Here is a 22551-nt window from a genome sequence, read left to right on the forward strand (position 1 = left end):
ACTGTATCAAAATCGGTTGCAAATCAGTTAGCAATCAATATTTATGGCTGTCGTATGCTTTCTTTACTTCATATTATTGTTTTCGTGACTTGTAGACAAACGCACTTAAAGCCGAGTTATATTTAAAAACAGTGAGTGAAACACTTTATAGAGATAATAAATACTTATTTTTGTGTAAATATAGTGCAAGAAATATTTATCTGATTATATACTTAGTACGATAGTGATATTGGAATTTCTGTAATTAAAGTGTTTTGTCGGAAAAATTACAAAATTTGAAAAGGTCAGAGTGGGAACAGAAACCACTATGCTTTATTGAATTTCTTTATTTACGGATTAAGGTACATATTTTGACAATTGACAAATTATTTATCTATATTTAAACCAGCCGAGTGCATAGACATAAAAAATTTAAAGACATCCTTTTTTTTTGTCCGTGTTCAAGCTGTACAATATTAAGATATTAAAAAATACATTCAAATATTTGAGGATAATGTAACATTTAGTTGCTATCGGAACAATTTATTTATTTCCAAATTAAATACATTTCAATAGTCATATTTACAAGAGAATACCAGTTAAATGCACTCCAGCTGGTCGTTGTTAACAGTAAATGCAATGAAAATTTTCATAAGTATTTACAAAAATATATTTGTGCAAGCTCGATAAAAACTACGTCTCTTAGATGAAAATATAAAAATAAAAGTATATAGATTGGGACCTGTGTAAACCTGTGCAAAGAAATTGGATGCGTTACCAATACATGCGATACAAATAATGCATGCGTTACCAATAAGTAACATTTTTTGTTTGTTGTATAAATAAGATTTTATAATTTTCCAATAACAACATATAGAAATAGTAAAATGTACCAATTAAAAATAAAAAATTGGTTTTTCTTACTGTTATTTAGTTTGAAACTGTTATTCTCTCTACCTTGATAATTTCATTAGACGCATTTTATAATTTTCAAGATTATTCATATAAAGGTCACATTTTAGTTATTTCTTGCATTATTTTAGTATTTTTCAAATACGTACAATAATTCAGGCCTTTTACAACAGATCTCAATAGCTACAATATGAAGTCATTTAAGAGATACACATGCGATAATTTTGATTGATAACTTTAAAAAAGAATATTGTCATAAAAGTCAATTATATATGAATATACTATATGTATAATTGTATATAAATCACAATTTATAAGGACTCTGTGGGAAATGTACATGCATGATTAATATAAAAAAAATCTATAGTAAATAGTAATATTATAAAGGAAAAAGATTTGTACGCAACTATGTTTATAATGTTTTCACACAAAAATCGTTTTTGAAAATTTTTTCACCATAAGAAAGCAACTACACTTTGTGACTTAGGAATTACCCTACATATAAATATAACGAACGGGTGAACAGCAAATATAAAACTGATTTTCGATTTGTGGTCAAAATAAAATGAACAAAGAGAAAGCGGACGGATTTTAGTAAAAGCTAGAATGCGAACGTTCATTTCAAGATACAAAAATTTAAATTCCAGCGTAATTCCCACAGAGCTTATCAGATGTGACAATAAAAGAAAATGAAAAAGAATCATGTATATGAGCATACAGATGCGCCGGCGCATTCCAAGGGCCAATAATATTAAATCGATCGCAATTCTCCGTTTTCATCTTGTCCCTTTTTAAATTTTATAGAAACCTTTTGCATGCATAACACATATTTTTGGATTCCATTTGGTATTGTATTATAATCAATTAAGAGTGCGTGTGCGAATTAATTGGTCGAAGTCATTTCAACCAAATAGGAATGCAAATGATTGAAAAGACTCTTCTGACCTGTCAAATATATATTGGCAGGATAATCAGACTTGATATGTTTATAAAGATAATTTATATCACTAATTTTAGTCAGAATAAAAAAACATATATCGGAAAAATGAGAATGCGATCGTTAAAATATCAATTGACTCTCAATGTTCACAAAATAAAGTTACGGATAACGTAATAAGACATATAAAGACTTTAATTTTTCTATACATACACAATCTAAGGGATCGTAAAAATCCAAATACCCATGGGGCAAGTAGCTGTTACATTGAGTTGTTTCTATCTACCCTTATACTAACATACTATTTACACCCAGTAATTTTAAAACACAACGACCATAATATTCCTAATCAATAATTGCTAAGTGTAACATTGATATTTATTTCTATACAAAAATATTGAATTACACACCTTATGTTACGTTGATGGTACAGACATAAATAGACATGGATTCAAATATATTTAATCGGACGATTAAAGGGCTAATCTGTATATAATATATAAGTAATATAACATCCATATACCTTAACATCTTACATTTACAATATAACCATCTATTATTTTTGGAAATAGCTAAATGAAAGGAAACTCTTAGACAGCGTTACGCACACTATAACACTTAAATGGTTCATTGTATATCGGTATATGTCACACAATAAAATATGTATTATCCGATTTATTTACTAGACACCAAAACACCAAGTTAAAAATTATGTTTCACGTGTAATACATTTGTCCTAAGTTTATATCGTCAGAAAGAAAAAATAACTCAAGTTGTCAAGTCAATACATATGTCAGAATTGATATAATAAATCGATTACAGATATATGAAAATAACTCGTTATAATTTAAACGAAAAAAAATCACGGAAACCAAATGTCACAACTTATTTATACTAAACACCAAGATTTCATTGAAACATTTATCTAATGTTAAGGTAAAATACAGACATTTATGATGATACAATAGTCCATTAATATGGAACAGTACGTTCACATTCTCTATCGGTTATATTTGCACAGAACATCAAACTAATTCAACAATAATGTATCCAGTTCGGTCGAAACGTCTTTACGTTCAAAAGCGGATAGGCTTTGTACATAGATTGTAAACTATAACCATCGTACGTCCGTAACTGCAATCAAATGTGCCAGTCGCCATGCTCTGACTAAAATCCAGCGCACGAAAACCCGCGCTCACGGAAAGTCTAAATTCATTAATTTAGACCCTGTTTCAGTTAAACTCTCAGTCTTAATTCATTAATCCACGCCTCGTCCATTACGCGTTATTTACAAACACAGTTAGGTGCATTCTAATCTAAAATTGGGCTACGCGAAGTGGGTATGGCGCACACAGTCGGTCGCAGGCGAGTCCCGTCCGGCGGGCGCGCAGGGATAGCGCGCCTAGTCGTACTTGAGTATGGACTCGATGGAGAAGTCGGGCCTGCGCCGCTGCTGCTGCTCCGAGTTGATGAAGGCCTGCACGGTCCGCAGCGGGTCCGGTCGGCTGGGCCCGGCTGGCGGCTCGACGCCGCCGCCGCCCGGCTCATTTCAGCTGGGCGGCTTTTGCTGTACCTCGCGCATTATCAGCTACGGTCAAATAAGTCTTCATTACTTATCACGCGCTCAAAAGTAACGGTTTAGTTGCTCCATGGCAAGCGACTAAAAAAGAAAGCATTCGTTAAACACACTGCACGTCGGGATGAGTTCGCTTTTATAATAATAAAAAATATCATAAACCCTTCGCCGATGACGATCCAAAATGTTAGCTATAGGAAATAACTCAGAGAAAATGTTATATTAATTCAATAGTAATGAGAAGAGACAGACAAGAGACATTGAAGGCAGATATGGTACCATAATAACTGATTTACAATACCTGGTGTTGACGTTCCGCGTTCATGCTTTCAGGTGCTCTCACTGGCGGCGGAGGCGGAGGCCTAACTTGCGAAGTGCCCTCACGAGGGCATCGAGGGGGCTCCGGAGGCCCTGGGGTCACTACCCCATAAACAGAACAGTTACTTATCGATTGTTTTGGATTATACATAAGTTTAATAAAATAAAATTGGTTTTATTGCGCTGGTTGCATTTAAAAATAACCTGTATATATATTAAAATGATGTATGGTTATGATTATAAGGTGAAATGTTCAATAATTCAATTTCTTGGTTATTTCCTGGTTACGGCTTTGTCAAGGCAAATCAGCGTATGCATAAGACACGCAGTAAGATTATATAGGTCGCCGTAAAAATGTAAAAACCATTGGATTTATAATCTTACTCGCGAGATTGCAAACTGTCGAAATATTGTGATCCGTGTATTTGTTACTATAATGCGAAAGTAATGCAGTTATGTATTGTGCTGATAATTTACTTTTCCCAAACGTCCAGTCAGGTTCAGATTGTAAAACCCGGGAGTGGTATTATTATATTGTGTCCTTTTTACATATAGGTACCGAAATTAAAATAGCCCTCAATTTTCATTCTGAGAGATAACAATTCACTAAAAATTATTAGTTTACTTGATATCAGTATGTGACGGATAAATTTTTCGACATATTACAATCTCTCGAGAAACTGTCCGCGGGATTGTAATCCAACGATGTTTACAATTTTACATTGACATATATATCCCGTAACGTTTATTATCGATTAAGAAACAACATACAAAGCCTGATAATAACGGAAAGAAAAACAAAATAATTGCAATACGTAATCAAAACCATAATTGATACTATCCCTAATTGAACACAGATTAAAAACATTCCTACACTGAACTATCACGTGCATGGAATAATCAGGTTATCTAATGATTTTAGTAGCGAATAATTAATGAAACTATTACCACTTAAAGTGGCCATTGATAACAATTAAGTAATGAGTCGTGTACTTTGTACTGCGTATAAGGAGAAGATAGGTGGGAATTGGGCCGATATAGGGGTATTTAGTTGTAAATACATGCAGTGAGGGTGACCACTGCGAGGGTAACATACCGGCGGTGAGCGGTATTGCAAGACGGGCATTGACAGCCAATAAGTGGTCACGTCGCTGAAGCAAATTGCCAACATGTTCTTCTAAACGTACATTCTCTGTTCGGAGTTGGTGCAGACAGGACAGCAACGAGGCAACTGTTAAATTCAAATCATTCTTAGAACACTCTCCAAGCCCATCCGTATGAGCCTTTATGATTCCACTTATTACATTATAGCAAAATCGCAGCAGGCTCAACCCGTTGGTTCGCTGGACCGACATTGCCGCGTTCCATTACGATGCGGGATAACATAAAACATCGCAACATCAATTTTCCGTACGACATTTTAGCGAAAACTTTTTAAATATAAAAGGGCAAATCGACCAATATCAAAAAGAGAAACAAATGCTAAGATATACGCTATAATGTCGTAAAAAATAACAAGCAGTGAGCGCTCTTACTTCACAATTAAGAAAAATTCAAATTTGGACTCAAAATAAACCTTTGCACTACGACTTATTTCTGTATGGTCAAAGGATATCTTAACAGATGCACTACTACGAATATACAAATGAAACGAAAGAGCGCCCTTTAAATTCTAAATTTTAAAATAATATGCAATTTATAAAGCAGATTGAGCAAAAAATTAATCTAGACCTTAATTAAATGAAGCGTCGGCGGTTCGCCAAGTTCACAGAATGGAGAGGCCGCTGGATGGCGGAGTCACTTTATTATATTACGCTTTGTAGTACACTGAAAGTGTATTATTAAGTCTTCCCATAGACACAAAACAAAATAAAGAAACATTGTTTGCCGGCAACAAGGAAAACCTTTACACTTTTACGTAAAACATGGCTTCTGTTTACGGCAACTCTTTTAACCTATTTAAATTTTAAGACAATAGATTTCTCACAACTCGGCGAGAAATTCAAAGAGCGAATAATTAAACATTACTCGTGTTAACAGAGTTTATATACTATTTAAAAAGAAATGAATCGCTACAGGAAAGACATACTAGCGGCAATAAAATGACTCTTCTACAACATCGTCTCAAAGTAAATTAAATGGTTGCCTTAAAATTGCGAATTTATGTTTTTAAGACTCTATTTTGTGAACTCTTTGAACCATCTTTATTTATTTGCAGAATACTGGAGGCATGCATAAGTGGAAAGTACGAATTGGAACAACATTTTAATATTATTAATAATATGAGTGCAGATGTTAGTAAACGTGATACAAAAATAGCATAAAAATATATTTTTTTAGTATCTATAAAAGAAATAACATACCTTTAAGCTTTCAACTTAATACAATTTTAAAGTAATAAAATTAAATGAAAATAAAAACATTGATATGTCTCACGTTGATAAAAATTACATAGTTTTGTCCCACTAACAATACTGATAATTTAAAAACAACATGTTTTAAAGAAAATGAATAAAAATTGTCTACATTTAAGATACCACTGCCGTTATCAACTACTTAAAAATTCGTGCAAAACTGAACGATATGATGATATTTGGATTCTGCTCCTAGATTCAGTTGGTTTATATTTGTGTGTATATTTATATATAGTTATGTTGAGTGTTTGTATAAAGAAAATTACAAGCGTTTTACAGGAAACCGAGAATGTCATGTAGGTAGGTACTATGAACGGGCAGTGGTATAAAAATAAAAATGATACGCACTTAGCCTTAGCCATCAAAGCCGGAACCAAGTGACGGATGGAATCTCATTTGTTCACTAAATTATTTCTCTTTTTTAAAGTGTTAAATTATCTAATGATAAATTTGAAATCCTTGATCGCTCAAATTTTTCATCGCATTCTTTTACTTACGTCGATGAAACGAGAATACAAGGATGAACCAAATATATTATGTTGATATAGATTATATTAAAAACGGTTAGGGTCTTATCAAACAGTACCAAAACATACGTCTTTACCAAATATTACCCTTAATTTCAGGGTAGGATTGAGATATTATTCTTCTTACCAGATTTTATGAATGCAGTTTTAAAATTTTCCTCTTATTATGTTTTAATCGAATGGCGATCTCTCCTGTTGGAGGCCACAGCGCTGTTTTCGTGTAATATGATATTTATAAATAAATAAAAAAATTAAACAACGACATTTCTTATGCAGTGAAAGTTTGTTACGTAGTGCTATATCATATTTTGTACTAACCTGTCTGTTTGTGCAATAACACAGCAAAAAAACTAGAGAATAATTTCATGTATAATTTATTGCTTTGATTGTAAATATAAGACTTACTGATACATATAAAAAAATAATTGAATTTTTAATTTAACTATAAAATTGTGTAAAACAAAGTTATCTATGCTGTCCTATGAGGCGTTATCGTAAAAATGAGTTATTGATGCTCAAAACTCTGCATACATTAGCCACTAGGCACAAGACTCGGCTACGTCATCTAATATATAAGCGAGTTAGTATAAATCCCAAATAAATTAATAGCTTAGAATTAATTACCACTAGTAAAGCGATTTCTAGGTCCTTAGGTGAATTGTGTCCCGTGCATCCGTGGTGACGGTCGTTCGTAATTCAATTGATTTCCCATAGGTTATTAATTTTAAGAAGCTGTACAAAATTAAATAAGGGCCACCATGTTTTTCTTAGGTTTTTAAAACGTTTAAAATTGAAAATTAAATTAATTTATAACATTAAAAACAGTCACGAAAAAATAACGACTTTGAAAACTCGTGTTCTGTTCAGTGTGATACACAGAGCTTCTGCAGGCATTTTTCTTAAAAAAAAGCTATGGCTCTTGTTATTTTGCATTTTTTATGTTACTATTACTATTATTACAAAACGTTTCCAAACATCAACAAACAAACAAAAAATTATCACGGCACGACCGACAAATGAAGTCAAAATCGAATTACGAGCGTATCCGTAGAATCTGCAAAAAACGTCACAACACACAGTACATACTGTCGAAGTGCTGCGCCTGCTCCATGAGGAACTGCGAGCCCTGTTCCCACTGCCGCTCCAGCAGCTGGTCGAGGCTCTGGGCGCTCGACCCGCTGCGACCCGAGCTCGAACCGGCCATCTGGATGCGGATTATTGTATTTATATTGCTTTCAATTCCAGCACGAATACATGCAAAAGAGTATGTGTTCGTATGTGTGTGTGTTATTTGCCTATGTGCTAAACCTACCCATGATCAACCTCGTACGGTAACAAATATTTTCAATTTTTGGGATTTATATCAGAGATTTTCTTCTGACCATTTTCAAAAATCACAAAAAAAAAAATTAAATAACATAAAAGTACAATTTGGTACAGTAGTACTTTGGAAGTTAAGCACGTACTAGCATTTTTGTGATCCATTTTTTATTTTATTTAATATTTATATAGATCTATAGTAGTAATATAAAACTAGAGTTTGTTTGAACACGCTAATCTCACATGTTCCTAATTTCAAAACTTCTTTCACCGTTGTATATGTACGCAATCTCCGAGTCGTAGTAGCCGTATATCGTATTTTGATGTAAACATACCACGGGGGAGGACCACTAGTTATAGATAATATACAATATTGGCACGTGGTAGGTGCAACAGTAAACTGTATCCAGGGCATGTATGTGTGTTTGTATAACAAACCGGGGCGGCCTTGTTGATGAGCGGCGGCGGCACGAGCGGCTCGGGCCCGCCGGTGCCGGCCGCGTGCGCCGCCAGCTCCGCGCTCAGCTGCTCCTGCAGCCGCGCCGCCGCGCCGCTCTCCGGGTTCAGCTCGTTGCCCAGCATGTGCGGCGCACTGCAACTGCCGCTCATTCTGTATGTGCATTTTGCGGGTTTACATGCAACACATAAGCATGCACACATACGTACACGTCACCATGGCAACGGTGACGTGAGGCGCGCTGCAACCGCCTCCAATGCGGTTTTTGCAGTGTATGGGTTTACATGCAACACATAAGCGTGCACACATACGTACACGTCACCATGGTAACGGTGAAGTGCGGCGCGCTGCAACCGCCTCCAATGCGGTTTTTGCAGTGTATGGGTTTACATGCAACACATAAGCGTGCACAGATACGTACTCGTCACTGGTAACGGTGACGTGCCGCGCACTACAATTACGGCCCATTCGGTTTGCGTGTTTGTCAGTTTACATACAACACTTAACAAATGTACAGTAACAGTAACTAAAGTAAGTACCTACTGCTTGTATGTAATATGTACACTACCATGCAAGATGTATTAAACGGTAGCGCAGGAATATTGGTACAGATCAGAATAATCAATTAGCGTACACAGATGAGTTTTATTTTGAGCAATTTATGCACATACAGTTTTACTGTACTGTACTGGACTTTATACATTACTATGTAAAATCGCATGGGGCACGCTACATTAGTCGACGATTGTTTGCATATTTGTAAACTTCAACATGCTACACTTACAAATTGAATCAAAGTAAGAAAAAAAAAGAATTTTACGCAGTTTAAGAAAAATAATATCAGATTTCTCGAAATCGTTAAAATAAAACAGCAAGGTGTGATGTATGGTAATTGATTAACAAAGAGGGCGTTTAATGAAATAAGTTTCAGGTCTATTGATATAAAGGTTATCGAAACAAGAAAATACTAATAAACACATGCATATATAATAATACAAACTACACGGATTGAAGACTATTTAAAAATAGATAATGTAAGAATAAATAAATAAGGTTTATCGAAGAAGAATACATACAAAGTGAAATAAAGGTATCACTATTTTAATTAACAAAACTTCTCTCTCATAGGACTATAAATTTGCAAGAAGCACAAAAGCTAGACTAAAATTTATTGAAAATATTTACTCACTTATTCTCAAACTTTGGTTTCAGTGGACGATCTAATCCTGTAAAAAAATTTAACTCATTGTAGTTAATTTTATTAACTTAATATCTAATTTACATATTTCTTGTTTACGGAAAAGTATACAAACTCGTTACATCTGCAGTGCAATGATAGTATACGGCAAAATATAATTCCTTTTTTTATATAATTTATCAGAAAAAAAAAACTACCTGGAGAACTTGGTGGCGACTCTTTAATGTTAGGTTCATGGTACATGGGAGGCGGCGTCGGCAGCGGAGGCCTGCGTACATTTGCCAGGTTTTGCACTGCCGCTTCTGTAAATGATTTATATTTTAAACTTCATAACGTGTGATATACATGGAACTTGAAAAATTTAACGAAATTCTTTATTGGGTTTGTTCGTGTACGGGCAATGGATGCGTAAAATGAACAAGATGTTTAGCCACTTTACAGCCTCTTAACTATTTAGATATGTGTATGATCATAAACTTTAATAGACTTTTTCGCATTTAAAATATTTTCAAATAGAGTAAATATGTAGTTACAACCTTGGGAAAAAATCCCCTGAAAATTGTTAAACCATTACGCTTTACATTTTACATTTAGAATGCAAACTATACATGAAGGACTTATATTAAACAGACGAATAAAATGTCAGTGATTTTACTTTTAATATTGCGATAAATACGTTATTCGTTATTCAAAATAAAGATGATATTCCCAAACATTTAATCACAGCACCTACAAGAAAGCCTTACAAACATCGCGGCTTAATTTGGTTAGTTATATAAGTTTTGTGGATAAGGTAGTATGTAAACAACTTACGCAAAGTAGTTTGCGGTGGTGGGTTCGACATAGCCACCACCGACGTGGCGGTGTGAGCGATTGCCCTCTTCTTGTTGCGATGTACGGCAGGCATTTGGCTCAGATTCGTGCCCATCGGGTCCTTGCCAGTTACCGGTATGCTGTATATAAGAATAGCACGTTTTAGATGAATTTTTAAGTGTTTATGTAAATTTTTCGCATGTATTACTAGTATGTAAAATCTCATAGTTTGTCTTACATAGATTTGCTTGTGTTATATAATACAGACGCGTCGAGAAAGACCAAGGAAATATACATTGAATCACAATTGACATAATGGGCATTATAATTTAAAGTATTTCTTTATCCCGCCGGTCCATTCAATTCTATCGACAAGATTATGTATTTGTTGCGGACGGCAGAAGAGGAAGGAAGCTTATATTGCGAGAAAACAAGAGGATATTTGTTTGTTTGTTTTTTATTCTCATTTGGTTAAAGTTATATGGGTACTCTTTACACTTATGATCATCTTCTACGTAAATAAAGGTCGTGTTCATAAGATGGAAAAGGTGTACGGGATTATCCTAATTACAAAATACATTTTCCGTCACCTCACAAGCAATTAGGATTTGGGACTACAAATGGAAGACAAAAACAAATAAATTTCGATACATTTCAATCGGTGAAGTGGCCGGTAGCAGACTCGGAAGCAATCAAGCGAGCTTCCAACGAGACGGCGGATATTGAGCCATTCGAAACTGATCATAATTGCTACTTTTAATTTGCATATATACGTGCCGTGGTACGTGTCAACTGTCAACGTTGGTGTGTTAATAAATAATATCAATTAGTAACAAATGTGAAAACAATGTGATAAATATCTTTTGATAGAGTAGGCGTGATAAAAAACTAGATAACTAATGAAGATTTTTGCGCGGATAACACATTGAAATCTACATTATAGCAATAATTATTAATGAATATCGCTTTTATCAAAATATAAAAATATTATACTTATAAAGGAGAACGAACAAAGGTGATAATAAGAGATGAAAAACAGCCTCTGTTTAAAACATGGATACAAATAGTATTTAAAAATCAGTAGACCGAGGCCATTAAAAGGCACCTGGCTATTTTGAATTACATACGTGTATGGGAATAAGGGTGTCTTAAGTTTACATTTCAAACGCAAATGGCTCGTCCGATCAATGCGGGGCTGGCTGGGTTGTATAAAATAAATATTAAATCGTAATAACAATACAAGTCTTCCGCACGTTGACTTTGTTTGTCCTTCTCGCGTATTGTTTTCAGTGTGTTTCAATGTATTTTCCTCATTCAAAAACACGATAATTTTTCAAGGGCTTCAAAATTTATATGGATTCGTTTTTTCACAACAACTAATATATATCTTGAATCACACGGCTGTGCTATAAAAAATTCGCATAAAGAATTAATGTATGTGACGTATGGTTATAAATTTTAATTAATCGTTCGCACATTGGAGCATTTACCTTATATATTTAATAACATATTTTATAGTATTCGCAACTTGTACATAAAAAATCGCATGAGCAAAAACACAAAAATTAAACGTCAATCAATAACAAAATTATAAACACATATAACATCAATACAGAATATTAAACAATGCCAAAGTAGTATCGCGCTTCGTGTTATCCTCCAAATAAGTTTAACACTTTACGCAATGTGCAAATGCATATTATATTATTTCAGATAATAATGAAATAGAACCAAGTCGTAATTAAATTGAACTTACCCAGATTTGCTCGGATCTTGCATTTCATAGGCGACGTTCAGGCCCGGCCAGGTGCTCCTGCCGGGCATGAGTGGGGAGTGGCCGGGGACATTCTGCTCCATCGCGGCCTGAAAATACACCTCCGATGAATATCCCACCCTCCTCATTCATATGGGCTGAGAACTATAGAGCTATCACGTACAAGGTGCAATACAATATCAGAGGTTTCAATAGCTATTGCTATGCATGCTGCATCCCTATGCGCCGGTAAGTGTCTACAATTGAATTGCAATAATATGTCACACTGTGCCCCTGATACACTGATCCCCAATTCAAATGAGGGCATCGGGTTTTCAATCCAATATAGGCATGGACATGTCCACTTTCAAAATGTTGTAGTAAGAATAGAACAGTGTCGTTCTATATATCTATAGATATATTTTTACGAATAATGAACACGAGCCGTGATATGGATATTATGATTCGCTTTTGTTTCAATTGATTCTGTTACTAGCGAGCCTTTAATGTGTTCAGTGCTTTCATGAAAATTTTGGAATGCAATTTATATTACGCTGATTCATACAGATATGGTATGTAATATGAATTCTAGGTCATTTAATAATAATATAGCTACATTATAGTTAACTCGTGTAAAGAAAAACGCATTATACATATACTAAAACAAGATATATAATTGAAACAAAGTAATAAATAATTTGTGAATGAGTCGGCTAATATCGTTGTTCAAGTCAGCTTATAGCACACTACTAAAGCAGACATATATTTTTTTTTAATTATATTTCAAAATATTTAAATGTAGTTATCTCATAACCACTCCTCCTAACGTACTCAAATAATTGAAGTGACCGATAACAGAACGAAAATGTGGGTAAATAATAGCTAGTATTTAGCACATATTAAAGGCATAGCGAGCGTCAAGCTCAAGATTTTATAATGTTAATATTGTCTATTGTAACTTAGTATAACAATGTGGTAACAGGATGGTGTATGTTTGCTCATCATACATAACCGCCTCGGAATGTAATGACACCCCAGCCGTTTTTGTATCTATCATGAAACAAAACCGAACTACAAAAGGAAATATTCCATAACATATTTATTGTTCGCAATTTCCGTAACTTATCGGAAAACGATAGGACTTTTAAAATAAACTATATTAATTTCTATTTTAATTTATGTATATTCTGCAAACTCGGCACAACGTTCGACCTTATTCTTCACAAATATTATAACCACCACAATTCTCAGAGAAGAACAAGAATTACAATACCGAATAAACAACACGTGCGCGCGACGAGCATTGAGATCACATAAAACTTATACAAAATTGAACTTCAATATTCGCCTCCGAAAGACGTCTTCAGTAATTTAAGAGAATGTATGACCGTATGTGAATCCAGTTAATAATAAATTAATTACGACTCACCATTTTATCGCGTGGGGCACAGCAAAATAAGACTAGTCGGCCTGGTCATAGAGTTCGAAATTCGTTGTGAGACGCGTGGGTATTTCGTTTGATTGTCACGGACACTGTCAAATGTTACTGTATCCCCCGAGCCGACAGATGTTGCCTAAAGCGGGGTTACGCTAAGACTGAGTATTCAGTATGGTCATGAATGGCGGTCGGATGGACCATTGCATTGCGTTAAGGGCAGGTAGTCGAGGGGTTGGGGTGCAGGTAAAAATCGCAATACTCTGCCTAGGGTGTGCTAGAAAACGTATAGCGGAGTTCTAAGAATTATAAATATGAAATGCTCTTTTGTTACGCTCATGTTCGGTTTTGTTTGTAAAATTATATTAAAGCAAAAATTCGTTACTTTGGGACGTTATTTTGTACAGGGATATTATAATTTTGCTGTATAGAACGAAGTTAACTAGTTTCTGTTTGGTATATAATTATTAGACACAATGATAATTAAGAACTATAATAACATTATATTGCTACTAAAATATAAAATGAATAAAAAATTTAATATATAAAAAACACAAATTTAAAAATAAGAATGAGACATTAAACCACATTATTCAATGGGTTCCGACCACTTTAGCGCACATGTTTGGTTTTTGCGACTGCGTTATTTCATATTTCAGTCCTTTTAATTACCACATAATATTAAAGTTTGTTTTGTTAGATTTCTAATATATTTGTAACTGTTTTATGAAAAGTAGTATATTACGAAGAGCATATTCATGTCATGGCGAGCATAAATCCAGTCGCCATAGAGGTCAACAGACAATTGTATTCCTATATCTGATACACTGCCCAATGGACATAAAAAAACAAGTGTGCGATTTGAATTCCATTTCCCTTACCAAAATGTTTTGCTCTCATTTCTTGCGAAAGAAACCATGCAAAATATAGTATCGTAGGGAGTTAAATTAACAAATAATAAAGTGTTCATGCAATAATTACTATAAATTAACTATTAGAGTGACGACTACTATGAAGATGACGAATTTATTTATACATATTATTTATTTTACAGAAACAAACACATTTGTAATCTCGTTTACAATTTAAATAATAAAAAAAAAACAAATAAGAAAGGTAGGAGTGGATAAAATATAAATACATTTTTTATTTATAAGCTATGCATTTAAAGTATCTTGTCTATATCTATACCGATATTTATACTAATTGATATGCGATTAGCTCTTGGAAGTGAGACTGAAAGGGGAGTATCACAATTTACAAAATTTAATGACCGATCGACGATTAATAAACTTGATATTCGAGCATCCCTGTAATAAATTGTTCAATTGGAATACACAAATGATAAAAAATAAAACAATTTTTATGCATTTCTAGCATGTATGTCACCGTTTTATTATAAACACTATTTGACGGACAGTAATCCAAATTGCTAGAAAATGTTACGAATCATAATTTTTTAACAATTTGCCTTATGGCTGATTAGATTATAGTCTAACAGTTTTTATAATATTACGGCTACATATATCTACATAAGATAGACGAAGGTAGTAAGTACTCACTTGTTTCTGTGCTTGATGGTACATCATCGAAGGACCGGGGCCCATATCAGATGGTCCAGCCATCTAAAGAAACACAGTTAAAGATTTACAATCGTCATAATGGCATTAAATTGAGAGCTTTTTTACTCACTACAGAAGGGCAAGCTCCATGCAACATTTTAAATAAAAAAAGCACTCGCTAAGCGAAGCTATTGAAAGATCATGCATTTTTCAGTTGTCTTTTGTTGCAAAAATTATGAAAACTCGATAAGTTATAAATTTCAATGTACACACAACTATGTAAATATACACGCCATTAGTTACGATTTAAGAATCAAAGGGAATCCGAAGTAATGATATAATCCGAAGACTGAATATAGAATTTCGAAGCAAATCTTTCGAATTAGAATAAAATAGTATTAATAATAGAAATATTTTAGGTGTGACATCAGTGTTGAGTATTTTGAGAAGCTACGTTTTTATCATTGCAGCGTATTTTAAAATAGCCCAATTTAAATAATTTTTCTATAATACTTAACCCTTTTAGAATAACAAAGATGCTCATTACTGCGGTAGTTGTAACGTTAATATATTTATTTTTAATATCATATAATTATTCTGAATAAAAATCTAAACCGCCATCTAATTGTCAGAATAAGATCAAATTTAAATGGGAGCACATGGGAGGCACGAACAAATAAAATCGTAAAATCAATTAACCCAGTAAAAAGATATAGGGTACCACCTTATTTTTAAGTCGATTGAATTAAATTTATTACGCTGAAACTGCCCAACATGTGTTTAGCATATAATTGATTCTTCTTGTGAGCTATTTTCTCTTAAAAATACAATCAATATATATGTATATCAATAACTCATGAATGTAAGAAGAACTTTTATCTAAAATGTGTGGGATCGTGTAGTGCTATAGTTGTGTGTACAGGTATGAACCTGGGGATGGTGTGTGAAGTGCAGGCCGTGGCTGGTCGACGGCAGAGGCACCGACACAAGTAGCGAAGCGGGCACGTCGCGGTCCTTCGCGCCCTATACAACGCACGCATTAGTACGCTCAAGCTACCCGCATATTACGTACTCACCGCCGTTCGTCATACTAAGTTTTGAATTGTATTTTTTAGATTATTGACGTGTAATTCATGTCTTCGTTGTTATGAACTACTTATATTGTGTGTTCCGTTTGGGCATTTTAATTTAGGCGGGAAATTCGAAAACAAAATATACGAATAGCGATAGGATAACGGTCATCTAACTGACAACGAACGACCGCAAATAAATCAAAAACGTGATTTGTCTTCAAAGCAATCGACGTTAGGCTTAATATTAATGAACGTAGTCAAAAGCATTTATCAAGTACACGAAGGGTCCATCCCTGAGGCATAATCGCATGTTGTTATAAGTATGAAAGCCGACAAATTAATAAACGGCAAAACGGACTGCAATATCATCGAATGTTAATTAAAGAGGGATTAGTACTATCATAATATTTGGAGACCAGTTCCAATATATTTAACCGTACGGCCTAGGGAGCGGGTACTAATTGAACACAGGGGCAGATTTAATGTGCTTCGCTGTCTGTGAATGCAACAGAGGTACAGGAGCGGGACGCAGGACGATATTACGAGTGTGTATACCTACCCATGTTATTACTCCTTTGTAGGGAGCACTGGACAATTAAGGCTCTAGTTGCAATAATATCTTGTTAACCTTACCTTACCTAGGATTCAATGGAAGTCTCTTGTGTACTACGAACAGTTATGTTTACAGATTGGTAGATTTTTGGGATTTTAGAACAATATGAACGACGTGTTTGTATATGTGTTTTATTATTATCGTTCTCTACCACAACTCCTTCACCAAAATTTTTAAGCTCCCTCACCTGTATTACTAGCAGGCATCATAATCATGCAGGTTTATATCGGACTATTAATTAATTATTTTATACTGTATAATGGGGCTCTAAGTAACTAATGACAATGAATACACATCAAACATTAATTCCACAAAATGATACGATTAATCACAATTAGAATGACAACAGCAGCTTTTCAACAACAACAATCTTGCAGCAAAAGCTATTAAAGCAAACAATGTTTATTTAAAAAACTAGAGTACGTCCCTATATTGTTTCCCGCATGTAATGACGGTGTTATTGAGCGTGGACCACAGGTTAAATTGATTGGTTGGCACTATGTGTTTTTCTATATTAAAAGCGGCTAGCAATATCAAAAAGTGAAGCTTTTACTATGTTTTTAACAACTTCAGTATGGGATAATTCAATATCACCATCAATTCAACCTGCTCTGATGACGATGGAAGTTTATTAAATGACGCATCAGTGGAACCAGCGGTCGGTAAATATATCGTGACATTAAACATTCGAGTTTTATCCCTTGATGTTTTCCTTTTATATTTAGCGCATCTACTCGTAACGCTGGAAACTTAAATGGTGTAACAATATTATGAGTTAATTAGAGGGTTGTTTCTTTTGGATAAAAACAAATCCACCAATGATGACAAACACAATTATAGCATGCTAACAAACATGCTGCTTGGAGAAAACCTTTGGCTCGTACGTAGAGTTTTATTCCACCATAAGTATATTTATGTACTATATTTTACCCTTAAATAGTGAAAAATAATCAAGTTAACTTTCGTTTGCTTATAAAGGAAACTATACTCTTAGAATATTGCTTACTATATTCTTAGAAACTGTACACTTAAAATCATATAAAAAAAATTATTAATATAGAAAATAAAACTAAGCATAAAACCATTAAGTAAAAGTACATTGTATACTTTGTATGAAAGATTATTTCTCCTATAAGGCATTTAATTATAAAAGTTGTAAAGTTTCCATATGAATTAATGGTAAAGAGAAACGAAAAAGCTTTATTATAATGTTTACCTGCATATGAGATGGCGAACGTATGTTTGTCATTTGGTTCATTCCGCTCGGTCCCGGCATGGGGCTCGGTAGATGTCTATGTGAAATATTAATAACATAATTATAATTAACTATAATTATCTGTCGCATTTGTTTTGATTTGTTAAATCTATGTATCCTATGTATAAGTTATAATTTAACCGGTGTTGGATGACCATATTAAATAAATAAATAAAAATAATAACATTGCTTGTGATAAATGTCAGTTTTTATAAATATATAAACATAAAATATACACGTCATATGTAAGAAGATGCACGACTATTTAAGGCTTTTTATAATACTCGTAGTATATTGAAATGCAATATTTTAATGAATACTAAAAAAGCCAAAGCTATAGATGACCTAAGTCAACAAACTATGCATTTGAAAATAGATTGCAAATCTACCGAAGCATTTTTCAAAACCAATCAATTAAAATGATGAAAGTTTCTGCCCCAGTCACTCATCCGCCGGTCAAGTCGAAAATTGATGATATACAGGGTGTCTAAAAAACGAGCGACACAGATAAAAAAAAGTAGCCGTTACACGAGTCGACGCGTGTGTACTGTGTATATAGGTGTTGTTTAGGTTACCCGCCATTACCTAGGGCTGGGCTGCGACGCCGGGCTGTGAGCGGGCGGGGGCGGCCCCTGATTGATACTTGAGAAGTGCATCGGAGCCGGTATTGCGTCCGGACCCTCCATTTTAGCCTATAATCAAAATAACAGACACAAAATAACGAATTAATATTTCATATTTCAGGTGCATGGCGCAGGGCGCGTTCGATCCTCGATTTTTAAGCCGGCTAGGCAATTTGATCGTGTATGTATTTCTTTATTTAAATAATAAGCTGTATAACTAAATATAAAGTGCCAAAATATGTTTTGAAGATTTTTAATCCGAATGCTATTAATACTGAGAAAAAAAGGTTCAATTAAATATACGAGGTAGGTAGGTAGGTAGTTAGGTAGTTGATATAAACTTGTTTATTTGTAAACATCCATAAAACGAAAAAATAACAAAACGATAAACATCCTTAGATGAAAGGGTATAACAATAGAAGACGGGGTGAGTGAGTGTGAATCTAAACTATAATTATTTAATAATTATACATAAATATTTTTCAAATATAATGTATAAACATACTCGCCTTTTTGATAACTTTCTCCATATCCACGTGCGGCTCGTTTGCTGTGTGCCCGCTGTCCCAAGAGCCGCTTGAGTTTTGTGTGCTAGTCTCGGATAGTGGTGGCTATATAAAATACAGGAAACAGTTGAAAGTTTTGTTCAATATATTCATTTGCAACATCTATTTACGACAAAGGCGATACAGTATTCAATTACACAAAATATATATATTCTTTTTTGCATTTCGTTAATCTAATTGTTTACAAAACAAAAAGTCGCACATGCATGTGAATTTTTAAAGTGTGCAAAATTATGTAAAAATTAAACTTATTTATGGTGGATGACACTGCCTGCCGCCGTGCCGCTGCACTGTATACAGCTTTTGATATCGTCTCGTTTTCCGCTCGGCAAATTCATAATATCTTGACAAAATCGGGAAAAATACATTTTTTTATATCTATTGTTGAACGCAATAGAACCGCACTTGAAAAATTCACACAGTAAAAATTTTGAAATGGTATTAACATCATTTACGCACAGTAGCGGACGATATACGATCATCGCATTGGTGGATCAGCGTGGCACTTGTGCTTGGCTCCTTCTCCACAGCTGACTGCCAACATGATATGGTGCAAATCAAGTTTGAGTTTTAATCCTGAAACCGTGTTGATTCACCGATTAACACTACAATCGCTTACCGGCGGCGGTGCGATTTGCGGCGGCGGTGTCGGCGTGTAGTCGGTCGGTGTCGGCGTGTTGGCCGCCGACATGGCTTTGCGCTTCTTGGTCTGTTTGGTCTCGACCGCGTCCGTGTTGGTTATCACCGACTCCGGGTAACAGGTCGGCTTCGACGTCGCCACTTGCACAACCGACGTCGCTGACGATGCGCTGACAAACGGTATGTGTTTTGTACATTTAGCATTAACGCAAGTATATAGCATTTACATTTCATATTTCACAATTCAGTTATGATAACAAATTAAACCTACATTTTTTTTAGGAAAATTAAAACAATGCTGTTCAATGTTTAAACTGTGCCATATGTATTTTTATTTTATTATTAAAAAAGTTACCTTACAGCTAAACATACAATAAATAGTTCCTTATACAAATATGTACGCCAACAACAAGGTACACCATTAACTATTCAATACAGTGTGTGAACAAAACGAAAAAACAATAAACAACTAAAATAAAAGAAATCGAAAAATAAGGTTCCAAGTGAAGAATCTGACATACCCGATATAATTGCAGTATAAGTGAGTGTGAGTGAGTGACTTTGTGTTGAGTGAGTTAGTGTGTAGGTATGTGTGAGTGCGTAAGTGAGTATAGGTATGTATATGTAGTGATTCTGTGTTTTCTATATTTCCTAACAGATCAGCTGTGATAAAACTTTTTTAAACTTAGTGCGAGATAATTGGAAACGATCCGCCGAAGAGAATTTATTATTATAATTATTAGGAAGTCTCAGAAAGGGTGAGTGTTTAAGATAATTTGTGGATGTTACCTGCACATTGAAACATGTGCAATTGTACATTCAATCTCTACACTGTAGGGTCTTGCGCCCGCTGTGGTTCGACTCCAATCACACCGAACATCAAACGTTCCCCTACCCTCTCAATTCAAGAGTGGCATCATACCTGGTGGGCGGCGGGGTGATCGTGGACACGGTGCCGGCGGTGGCGGTGGCGGTGGCGGACGCGACGGAGCTGATGACGCCGACCGGTTCCATCGGCTTCGCGTTGGGCGACGCGGCGGGCGCCGGCACTTTGGTGCCGCCCGGTGTGGTGCTTCCAGAGGCTAGGACATACGTCACGAATTATATCTGGTCCTTCAATTATTTATTTGCTTATTGCTATTTATCATTTTTTGTGTTCTGCCGTGTTTGTCTGCCGATAGGTTTACGTTTGTAGCTTGTATGTTTCAACCGGATCGATCAAACTGGTCTAATTTGTGAGATTGTGTCGATCGAACCTTGCATATACTTAACAATATATTAAGAAAAAGGAAGCAAAAAGGAAAAAGCTAACCTTTGGTCTGTTCTTGCACAGGCTCTGGAGTTCGCTGAGGAGACGGTGCCGGTGTGCTAGTTTTACTCTTTCCGCCGATTTCTACACGAGAGAGAGAGGAGAATTATTGAATATAATCTCACATGATATATGTGAAAAAGCATTAAATCGGAATATACAGAATTTGAGTAGATCCCTAGTTGTATGTACCTTTCTGCCCCTGTGTATCCGTGCTGTGTTGGGGCGATGGTGTAGGAGTGTTGGACTTGCTGCCGTTGCCCGTCTCGCCGGTAGACGAACCGCGACGGTTTGGCGAGGGCTTCTTCTTATCTAATTACCCATGGATCTCATTAACCAGCATTGATGTAATTTTTAACATACATTTTATAATGTAATACATTAATTAAGCATAAGAGTAGAATAAAATAATTTAATTAAATACACCACACAGTAACACACATAAAATAAAAGATAAGGTGCAAATTTAAAAACTAAAAAGCAATTATAACAGTTTATAAAACTGTAATAAACTTATTGTTATGTTAATAACGTATTTTTATAATTATATAAAAAAAAAAACTAATAAAACTATTTCTATATTTGTCAGTTCTCTCTATCTGCATTTTTCTAATACACATTACTGAGAAACTTTCGAGCTTTTGATCTTTACATGAGTTTTTGTGAACATAAAAATATTATTTTATCCACATATAAAAAAATTCCATCTGGGGCCACTTTAAAATCACGGTCATAAAGCTATATAGATTGTTATTGTCTGGATGAAATAAAAATTAATAGAAGTGATTATTTATCTTATGAGTTATTCACACAAATGCAACGTTTACATTTATTAAAAGAATTAAAGATAATTCATAATTTAGTCAGCTTGTGGATCTTAAATTCGTTCACCGGTAGGAGGGTTCTCAATGACATCATACTAATCTTATCTCATTCACATTACAAATGTGAAAGCTAGTGTGGATAGATGGATGAATGTTTGGAATTCTTTCACGCAAAATCAACAGAATGCATTTTAATGAAACAGTACAGTTATATTGTCTATACATCAGAATAAGACATAAGCAACATTTGATAAATATATTGTATGATTTGACTGCACGTATAATAATGACGATTATCACATAAGACGGAATACGGTCTGTAGTCTGTGATCAGTGTGGAATACCGCCAGTGTTACCCGAAAAAGATAATACATTGTGGTATATTGATGATTTGTGATTTTTATGTTTCTGAACTCAAAGGGTAAAAAGGGACCCTATTTTTAAGACG

At 34.5% G+C, this 22551-nt stretch overlaps 1 protein-coding gene across 6 annotated transcripts in view; it reads right to left on the reverse strand.

Annotated features, from left to right (window-relative positions):
* Window positions 1–310: 310 nt before the first annotated feature.
* The window catches only part of LOC119835480 (protein AF-10), a 36725-nt gene continuing 14484 nt past the window's right edge, over window positions 311–22551 (reverse strand). For 2 of the 6 annotated variants that reach the window (XM_038360324.1, XM_038360323.1), the window contains exons 9-27: window positions 21472–21591; window positions 21283–21363; window positions 20893–21052; window positions 19951–20140; window positions 19791–19865; window positions 19275–19376; window positions 18728–18834; window positions 18104–18179; window positions 16132–16224; window positions 15202–15264; window positions 12208–12314; window positions 10452–10591; window positions 9836–9940; window positions 9630–9666; window positions 8422–8593; window positions 7750–7867; window positions 4819–4953; window positions 3706–3824; window positions 311–3416 (exon numbers count right to left, since the gene is read on the reverse strand). In XM_038360324.1, the coding sequence (XP_038216252.1) occupies window positions 3378–3416; window positions 3706–3824; window positions 4819–4953; window positions 7750–7867; window positions 8422–8593; window positions 9630–9666; window positions 9836–9940; window positions 10452–10591; window positions 12208–12314; window positions 15202–15264; window positions 16132–16224; window positions 18104–18179; window positions 18728–18834; window positions 19275–19376; window positions 19791–19865; window positions 19951–20140; window positions 20893–21052; window positions 21283–21363; window positions 21472–21591 (2039 nt within the window). In that variant the 3' untranslated portion in view covers window positions 311–3377. Of the gene's footprint in view, window positions 3489–3705; window positions 3825–4818; window positions 4954–7749; window positions 7868–8421; window positions 8594–9629; window positions 9667–9835; window positions 9941–10451; window positions 10592–12207; window positions 12315–15201; window positions 15265–16131; window positions 16225–18103; window positions 18180–18727; window positions 18835–19274; window positions 19377–19790; window positions 19866–19950; window positions 20141–20892; window positions 21053–21282; window positions 21364–21471; window positions 21592–22551 lie in introns of all 6 variants that reach the window. The other 4 variants (XM_038360326.1, XM_038360325.1, XM_038360327.1 and 1 more) reach the window with 4 other exon arrangements.

Source organism: Zerene cesonia, chromosome Z (genome assembly GCF_012273895.1).
Source record: "Zerene cesonia ecotype Mississippi chromosome Z, Zerene_cesonia_1.1, whole genome shotgun sequence".
Lineage (NCBI taxonomy): Eukaryota > Metazoa > Arthropoda > Insecta > Lepidoptera > Pieridae > Zerene > Zerene cesonia.